A 9,856-nucleotide genomic window follows, 5' to 3' on the forward strand; every position below is an offset into this window, starting at 1 on the left:
TCGTGAAAGAAAAAGTGAACAAAGAGAAACTGTCATTTACAGTTAGGCCCTTTTGTCGTGGGACGGTCGAAATGTATGGGTTGGCAGTGCTGCTATTTTGGAGCGCACGAATTTGACATATTTCTTCCCTTTTGCTATATACGAGATTCGATGTGGATTCGTCTGAGGGCGCCATGCTCGCAAAAAAAGATGTTGACAATGATTTGTTTGGGAAATGTGAGAGCTGGATATCTTGTTAATAAGTTGTCTTTGCAACGAGCAGAAAAGAAGCAAAGAAAAAAACAGAGCCATATGTTTGTGTTGTCGTTTGTAAACGTCAGAGCAGTGATGCTAACCCTACGGATTTCTGATTTTTCTACGGATCTACGGACGAACTTCTTGACATCTACGGACTCACTTTTACTCATTATTTTTCTCTATAAATCAATGTAAAATAACAAAATAGTGTTAAATTATCTCCATAAATTAATAACCAAGTAGAAAAGTAATCTATTCTCCACCGAACACTCAGTTTTGGGAGCCTACCTTTATGGTTTAGAACTGCAAGCTGTTGATTTCACGTGAATATACAAGTATAAGAACACATGACTGTATCAGAGTTCTGTCAGTACAGATTAGTTGCAGTTATTATCACACTTTTGATTCAGCATACATTCATACTGTGCAATACACGCCTCGCAAAGTGAGAATAATATGGTAACATCAGTATTCAAGCACAGATTCAGCATTCGGTACTAGATCACAATTATTGTATGATTTGATATATCGGGGTTTTAAATAAGTAACTTGCTTCAATTAAAAACTCCTTTACTAAAAAAGATTCTTCATGCAAGGTATTCATCCGTTGTGGCAACCCTAGATATATTGTGCTTCGTTTAAAACTCTACTGAAAAAAAAAAAAACATCATTTGTTATATTCCAATGACTTTCGCATAGCGCGGCATTCTCATTGGCAAGATGTCCTGATTCACCAATAGAATAAACCCAACGGCGTACTAACGGGAGCAACCGTAAATAACTGCACAAACTGATGGAATCGACAATCATAGGTACAAAAACAAATCAGATGTACACCGGTTTTGTTTTTATCTGCTGCTCTGTTTGTTTTCTCATTTTCTTTCTCCAAATACCGTCATAAATCTCTTCCTTAGTTTTTATAATCTCGTTATTTATGATGGCCTTCTTCCGTTACCATCACCTCCTTGTTGACGGTGTCCGATTGCGTCCCGTATGGTTCTGTCAAAACTTGTGCTGAAAAGAAGCTCGAGCCGGCAGCCTCATTTTGCGGAACTGTTTCCCGGGATAGGTCTTCTTTCTCGTTGGTTTGGTGCTCTCTGTTTCAGCCGTCTCTTGTTTATTTCTCATTTAGCCCATGGCCACCGTCCTGGCACCGATGCTGGGTTAAAAATCAAAACACCGAAGAGCAACCTAATTTTAGCTGTAATAATAAAGCACTTAAAAATCATTATTTTGTCGATCTTCTTCTGCACACTTCGGTTGAGATCGTGTTTGAGGTTTAGGAACAGACTTCTAATTTAAAGCTGCTCTGTAATCGGATTAAAATCCGTGATGATAATGATGATGGCCTCGATGAAGATTATGTCCGTACTACGTTCCAGCGGACGATGCGAGCTGGAGGTTCTTTGTAAAACTTTTTACGAAAATATTGTTTTATTACTAGCACAAGATTGCCAGAGCAGTACAAAATAAAAGCATAATTTCTACTAAAATCCTCGCTCGAGTTGTAACGTTATTTTTGGCAGTGCTACAAAACCATGAGAAATCATTGAATGAAATGGATCAAACAAGATTGTATCAACTTAGTGTTTTTTTTATAAATGTAAGAATGAGCTAAGAAAATTCACATGGAAATAATGCATCCGAAATTGCAGTGGGATATCGTGTAGAAGTTTGACAATGATGTTTTAATAATCGAAAATGTAAACCTAATTGCCAACATACATTTTTCTGGCAGCTCTGGTTAGCGGTAATCAACATACGAATCCAACGAGCCCATCGACGGAAGATGATGATACTGTTTATTCTTAAAATGAGTCTGGGCGTGTTCCAGCGACACTTTATGCGTGTAATTAAACGGCCATAATGGAGCCGTAAAAACAGCGTTGTGCGTTTTGCGAGCTGCTGAACGCGTGTTCCTTACGACAGCCGCTACCATTATCCGAGTTGTTGTCAGTTGGCCGTTTCAACAGAATAGCTACTTTTTGGCACTGATAATTATAGTCTACCCGAGCCGGAACAGCCATTCAAGTGCAATTAACGAGTGTTAACGAATTTTATCTTTTTTTCTCTCTCGCTTGTTTCAGGTGTGGTTCCAGAACCGTCGAACTAAGTGGCGCAAGAAGCACGCGGCCGAAATGGCTACCGCCAAGCGGAAACAAGAAGAACTGGGCGATGGTGACGGTGACTGTAGCGAACCGATGGACTCGGACTCGGAAAGTTTGGATCTGGTGGACACGGGAAACAGTAGTCGGAAGCGCTGTCGGATGGAGGACGACCTGAGGCATTAGTATTAGGATAGACTTGTATGCTGAGCAAATTGTTGAGTTTTATTTATTGTACTCTGTGATCAGTGGTTTGTATTTTCTATCTCAAAGTCACGCCCCGAATCATCTCGATCTACTTTACAGTGAAACTATTGCTTAGGAATGTTATTAGTCAAAATCTTTCAAAAAATTGTTTTTCTTTCACATCTTCCAACGGAGAATATAAACTACTGATCTTCCTTCTACGCTGTATAGAATTGTCAGAATTTCTTTGAATCTGAAAAAGCTAACAATTGAAGTGTATTTTAAAAGAATCTAAAAATTCCCAGTTGAAAATAATGGACAAAACGAATTTACTATACATTAATTTAACTAATGCTGATTTTAGAGAGTATGTGAGTATGTAGCGAACAGTGCGAACAAACCGAGTCAAAAATGAACGAAAAAAGTGAGTGAGTGAAATTGAAAAATGTGATCTATAGAAATTATCATTGTATTTAGCATGTAACCCTTTTACTAAGTGAAGACGTAAAATTACTACCTTCTAGGCAACAAAATGCTTATTTTTCAGTAGTTGCTGGAAAACAGTGCATTCCAACTATAGTTTATAAATTGAGTATTTATTTTGGGAGCAAGCTCAAGAGATGACAAACGTCACGGAAGCATAGTGTAAAATGATTTCTTATAATAGTGGGACGGAGAGAAAAAGAGGAATAAGAAGCAGAAGAAGAAGCACAATAAGCGATGTAAAAAGTTTGAATTCTCAGTATTTAAATAAATTTCCTTGCGTCATAGTGATTCGTATTCAATTACCTAATGATAAAACTGAATAAATCAAAACAAACTAAAGAAACCCATCTGTAAAACTTATATAAGTTTAATAAAGAAATGATACAAAATAAAATCAGTGATTTTCATAATCGATGTTTGAAGATTAACTGCGCATTTGTATGAGCGGATGTCCGAACACGTGATCCTGTCACTTCATATAAAAAAAATCCGAAGAAAGGCGAAGGGAAACGGTCAACATACATGGCTTTTGGGCATTTTTCTCCCCTTGTACGCAAATTTTTACCCTACAGTTGCATGTTGCATAGACTAGTATGCTTAATATTCGTCATTCGAATCGTTGTTCATAAGTGAGACATTTCTTTTCAGTTCAATTCAAAAAGTACTTTACTCGTGTTCTGTACAAGTAGAATTTGCAGTATGGTAAGTATTCTCGTATCCTTCCTACCTATCTACTCACTTAGAAGAATTGGAATAAGTTAAGTTAAGTAAGTCTTCGAAAACCGACCAATTCGATCGTCACAAATGGTATATTATCAAAGTTCATTTAACAAATGATTCATGCATTCTAATTAATTTTCAAGTCTCTAAACATATAATTTTACGTGTCTGCATGAAATGCTGGATACGTTTGCCACCGCTTTAAGTCATTCTTGAAATATTTAGCCATTTGATTATTTTCGTTTTTATGCACCAGCATTGTGCTGTTCGGAGGCAATGGACTGTATCGTTACAAAATCAAAAAATCGCGTGTGCTCTCGGAGCAGTCAAACTTATAACTAACTTTTATTCAGATCGATAACAATGGTATGTGTATGAGAATGAACTGGAATCACGGTGTTTCATTTCTTTGATGGTTGTCGCGTCTTCGTGGATCGAGTTGCCAACCTAACATTCTCCCGCGCGTTGAAATGGACCATTTCAAGAAGGGATGGCTGGTTCTTCTCCTTCACCATCCAATGGAAGTAAACAGATCTTCTTGATTGCTCTCGTCGTTGTTTTGCCGTTAGGTAAACGCAGACCAACCACACGTGTGTGGCCGTCTCTTCCTGGAATCAGCTCAGTGATGCGGGCAAGCATCCATTGCAAAGGAGGTACGTTGTCGTCGACGACCAATACTAACGCACCAATCTTGAACGTGGTGATTTTAAAATCCTTCTGGCGTTGCTGAAGCTCGTGAAGATAGTGGGTCATCCACAGGTTCCAGAATTTTTGCTTTAAATCTTGGACGAACTGCCACTTGGACAGCCGACCAGGATGAATTTGCTGATATGAAGGCTCTGGGATCGTTTGAAACTCCCGACCGATTAGAAAATGGGCCGGAGTGATAGCACGAACATCGTTTGGATCGTCTGAAGTAGGTGTTAATGGCCGCGAGTTTAAAATCGCCTCTATCTGGGTAAGCACTGTTGAGAATTGCTCGAAGGAAAGATTATGCTCGACCAAAATTCGCATGAGGTGCCGTTTAACGGATTTGACACCCGCTTCCCAAATCCCCCCGAAGTGTGGGCTTCGTGGCGGAATGAAGGACCACTTGATTCCTCGCTGTGTACAAAACGTATCAAGATCACGACAATGTTGCTCATCACGAAACAGTTCAGCTAGACGACGTAGTTCATTGTTAGCGCCTTCAAAATTGGTTGCATTGTCGGAGTACAAATTCTCGATCAGACCTCGACGACTGACAAACCGTTGCAGGGCCCCAAGAAAGGCTTCCGACGTCAAGTCTGAAACCGCTTCCAGATGAAGGGCGCGAGTTGCCATGCACACAAATACACAGATGTAACCTTTCGTAATCTGCGCGTTTCGTAGTTTGTGGTTGCCACGAATATTGAATGGACCGGCGAAATCCAGCCCGGTGCGTGTGAACGGAAACGACGGCTGGACTCGATAGTCGGGTAGATCTCCCATGAGTTGCGTAGATGTAGTTGGTTTTAACCGATAGCATGGTATACACTGATATATAACCTTTCTGATGATGTTTTTTGCTCGTAGAGGCCAATATCGCTGTCTTACTATAGCTAGCAAGCTTCTTTGATTGGGGTGAAGATTGGTTTGATGCAAGTATCGTATCAATGTTATTGTCAAGGGATGTCTTTCCGGGAGTAACGCTTGATGCTTGTACTCATAAGGAACTTGGGCGTTCCTCAAACGGCCTCCGACTCGCAGAATTGCATCATTTGGATCGATGAAAGGATGCAAGCTCCGGAAGGGAACTTTCAAATTGGGGTTCTTCGTTCGCAATAACTTCAACTCAGTAGCAAATGCTTCAGTTTGCACTAATCGCATGATCAGTGCGTGAGATCGTGAAATCTCATCCGTCGTAGGTAAACCGTTAGTGAGTTTCTTCCTACCACTACGCAAAACATCACAAAAACGCACCACATATGCCATAGCACGCAGAATAATTGAAAAACGGCTAATTCGATCGAAAAGCGGTAGCCGTGCTTCTGTGATCGCTGTTACTAACACTGTCTTCTTCACTTCAGGAATATCTTCGTCCACTATTGCAGGCGGCACAACAATGATTGGATCTGCAATACGAAACATTGTTGGTCCAGTCCACCAGAGCGAATGAGACTCCATGTTCTTCGGGGCGATTCCACGCGATAAACAAGCAGCAGGGTTCTCCTTCGTTGGGATGTATTTCCATTGAAATCCCTCAGTCGTATTTTGAATTTCTCGGACTCGATTGCCAACGTAAGTTTTCAGCTCACTAGGTGACTTTCGAATCCAGCACAAGACAATTTGCGAGTCACTCCACATAGTCACACAACTAAATTGTATTTCGAACGCAGCTAGTATCTTCACAGTTAACCGTGATAATAGCACTGCCGCCAATAATTCGGCACGTGGTGTGGTGATTTGCTTCTGTTCCTTTGTTTTCCTGGGTAACACTCTTGACTTGCTGCATACTAACTTCATCTCCGCTGTACCGTCAGTTCGTTTCAATCGTGTATAGATGCAGGCACCGTATGCGAGCTCTGAAGCGTCAGCAAACCCATGGAGCTCGATGTCACTGGTTTCTTTGCTCAAAATCCATCGCGGAATTTTGATATTGTTTAGAGTTTGTAACTGTTGGTAGTACTCTATCCACAACTGCGCCATATCTGCAGGAACCGTTTGATCCCACTCCAGGTTCAATGACCACAGCTCACGCATAATTAATTTAGCAGCAGTTACCGCCGGACCTACAAAGCCCAACGGATCGAATATCTTTGCAATTTGACTCAAAATTGTTCGTTTTGTGTAAATAGCGTACTTGTCGACTGGATGTGTAGAGAGCACTACTGTAAACTCATCTTTGGCAGGGATCCACGCCACACCCAGTGTTTTCATAATTGTGTTGATACTGGTATCCTTGATTTCAATACCACGTTCTCGTTGGACTTCTGGGATGTCCGTCAGTAGTTCTTGGGAATTCGAGGCAAATTTGTGTACACAAAAACAACCCTTTGCCAAAAGAGCTACGGTCTGATTCTTCAATTCAATGATTTCCGGTAATGTATCAGCTCCAAAGAGTGCATCATCCATATAGCAAGATTTCTGGATCGCCTTCGAGGCTAATGGATACTGTACTCCTTCATCTTCAGTCAATTGACGGAGAGACATCGTCGCAAGAAATGGCGATGAAGCTAAGCCGTACGTTACGGTTTGCAAGTCGTACGTTTTCAATAGTTCATTCTGGGTTTCCCTCCACAAGATTCTCTGATATCTTCGGTCGTCTTCGTGTACCGCGACTTGCCGGTACATTTTAGAGATGTCGGCTGTAAACACAAATCTATGGATACGGAAATTCAGAAGAATCGAGACCAAATCATTTTGTACAATTGGCCCGATCAATTGGGTTTCATTGATTGAAATCCCCGTATCTGACGCTGCTGATCCATCGAAAACCACACGTAACTTTGTAGTAGAACTAGTGGGTTTCAGGACATAGTGGTGTGGTAAATAGAAACCCTGTGAATCATCGGGCTTCGGATTCTCGATCATGTGACCAAGTGCTTCGTACTCCCGCAGGAAGTCACTATACTGTTGCTTCAGCTCAGGAACGCCGTTCAGACGTTTTTCCAATCCATAAAATCGTTTTTCGACCGTGCGCCTCGAATCTCCCAGTAGGATCTTCTTATCATTGAACGGTAAACGCACCAAATATCTGTCGTTTGCCATTCACTGATGCGTTCTTTCGAAATGTTGCACGCATTCTTCTTCAATAGTAGAATTTAATCCTTCGATATCGCCGAACGATTCAATTTCCCAAAACTTTCTCACTAATGTATCCACGCTTTCTTCGGAGGCAGTAGCGGAGAAGGAATGAACGACTCGAGAATCTTCGTTCGGAACTGGTCCACTCAAAACCCATCCAAACTGAGTTTCTTGTAGTAAAGCACCACTTCTTGGTAGTTGAAGTCGACCTATCATCAGCATATCAAAAAATACATCTGCTCCCAACAACATGTTGATCTTGTCGGGGACATGGAATCTTGGATCTGCGAGTTCGATTTCGCTTGGGAGAGACAAGGTACTAATATCCACCTTACTACTTGGCAGAACTCCCGTGATTTTGGGAACCACAAGCAGTTCCAAGCAAACCGTGTAGTCGTTGACACGAGACGTCACTTGGGTATGGATCTTGAGACGAACTTTGGTCTGAGTATCGTTCAAACAGCTGATGTGCACATTTGTTGGATGCTTCTTTAGCGCTAAAAGAGTCGCGAACTGCTCGGTCACAAAGCTCGTATGCGACCCAGAGTCCAGTAGTACTCGACAGGGATACTGTTGACCGCCCTTCCCGTGGAGAAGAACGACTGCTGTAGAAAGGAGTATCTGCTTTCCCAAGTTTTTTGGTTGCGCGCAGAAATTAGATTGTTGCTCTACATCTGTTGTAGCTACAGTCGAACCGCTCGTTGATGACTGCTCAAAAGTTTTCGTTTGCTCTGCCTTCTTTGCGGACGGTGACGACTTTTCAGACTCTTTCGCACTATCATCAGGATGGAGAATTGTGTGATGAGGTTTCCGACACTTTTTGCACGTATGTTTCGACGTGCAGTTGCTTAGTCTATGTCCTTTCTGGAGACAATTGAAGCAGGCACCAATGCGTCGCAGGGGATTGTACTTGTTGGATAAGTTTACGTTCTTGAACGTATCACATCTCCACAGCTCATGATTATTAGAACATTGCGGACACTTATCGGTAACAGTGAATAAGGTACTCGTCTTTCCCTTCGCTTCTTCTACGTTGCGTACTGGTTTTTGGTTTTTCGGTATTTGCTTCACTGCAGGTTGAATCTTTTCCAATACCTTACATCTTTCTCGTAGAAACTCAAGCGTGTCGTCATATCCTGGTAAGTCATCGTCTACGTGATTCAATTCCCAGGCTTTGCGAGTTTCGGTGTCTAATTTGGAAACAAGACGATTGATCATCATGCACTCCCCTAATCCTTCTACAGGAAGACCAAGGTTCTTTAAAGCTTCAACATTTTTCGTGCATGTGTCAATAAGTTTTCGGAGATCGGACGCATTTTCGCTCAGTAGTTTTGGAAGGTTGAAAAGAGCATCAATATGTTTATCAATAATGAGCCTTTTGTCTTCGTATCGCTCAATCAACATCTTCCACGCAGCATTGTAATCATTATTGTTTATGATTTCTTGGTCAATAATACCTGCGGCTTTGCCCACTAACGAGTTTCGGAGATGGTAAAGCTTAATACCGGGAGCTTCAGAACTGTACCGCTGCATAATCGTCTCGAACATAGATCGAAAGGCGAACCAATTCTCATACGTCCCATCAAACGTGGGTAACGGAACCTTCAACGGTGGTAGGTGTAGCGCAAATTCGGACGTCCTATTCTGCATACTTTGTAGCGGCTGGATGGTGCGAGCAGCATCTTCCTCCATCTTAATGTTATCATCGATCAATTTAGAAATATAGATGAATAACTCACCGTATTGCTGCTCAAACCTAACATATGCTTCCTCAGCCTCCTCTCGTACCTCGTCTCCAACGTCCGCTTCAAAAACTCTCTGTTGAAGCTGGTCGTATTCCGCAAAGGCACTCTCGATGGTTTTTAGCTGAAGCTGTAAGAACTGTTTACACTTCAGATTTGGGTTTGGAACGTCTTGGCTAGATTCCAAACTCGATCGCACTCTCATCAATTTGTTTCGCACGGAATCCATTCGGCTGTTCATCACCTTTATTGCTGCCATTGCTTCTTTCCTTTCTTCTTTGGCTTTTTTCTTCACTTTTTGAGCACTCACTGATGGGGTTTCATTTTCTTCTTCGTCCTTTTCTGGTAATTCCAACTTTCGTGGATCACCTTTTTTAGCCCTCGGCATTGGCGTTTCGATCGACATTCAACATTTACTAATCCGATTCGCGGCTCTTTCACGAAATTATTTCGAGCACAACGAATTTACTTGTTTTATTTCAAGTAACGCGTTAATCACAACCACAATGTAGAACCAGTATTCCAGTGTTTCCAACTAAAGGGTGATTTTTTAAGAGCTTGAGAACTTTTTTAAACAATAAAACGCATAAAATTTGCAAAATCTCATCGGTTCTT

General features: G+C 41.5%; 3 protein-coding genes across 3 annotated transcripts in view; 1 reads left to right on the top strand and 2 right to left on the bottom strand.

The window, feature by feature from the left end:
- The window catches only part of LOC131428770 (homeobox protein 10), a 154,700-nt gene extending 151,316 nt beyond the window's left edge, over positions 1-3,384 (top strand). The window contains exon 5 of the mRNA XM_058592815.1: positions 2,325-3,384. Within this exon, the coding sequence (XP_058448798.1) occupies positions 2,325-2,528 (204 nt within the window). The 3' untranslated portion in view covers positions 2,529-3,384. The remainder of the gene's footprint in view (positions 1-2,324) is intronic.
- Positions 3,385-4,214: 830 nt separating this feature from the next.
- LOC131428771 (uncharacterized) lies at positions 4,215-7,463 on the bottom strand. The gene has a single exon (XM_058592816.1). It carries the CDS (start codon positions 7,461-7,463, stop codon positions 4,215-4,217), a length of 3,249 nt encoding a protein of 1,082 aa, XP_058448799.1.
- Positions 7,464-9,647, bottom strand: LOC131428772 (uncharacterized). The gene has a single exon (XM_058592817.1). It carries the CDS (start codon positions 9,645-9,647, stop codon positions 7,464-7,466), a length of 2,184 nt encoding a protein of 727 aa, XP_058448800.1.
- Between the last annotated feature and the right edge of the window lie 209 nt (positions 9,648-9,856).

This window comes from Malaya genurostris, chromosome 2 (genome assembly GCF_030247185.1).
Source record: "Malaya genurostris strain Urasoe2022 chromosome 2, Malgen_1.1, whole genome shotgun sequence".
Lineage (NCBI taxonomy): Eukaryota > Metazoa > Arthropoda > Insecta > Diptera > Culicidae > Malaya > Malaya genurostris.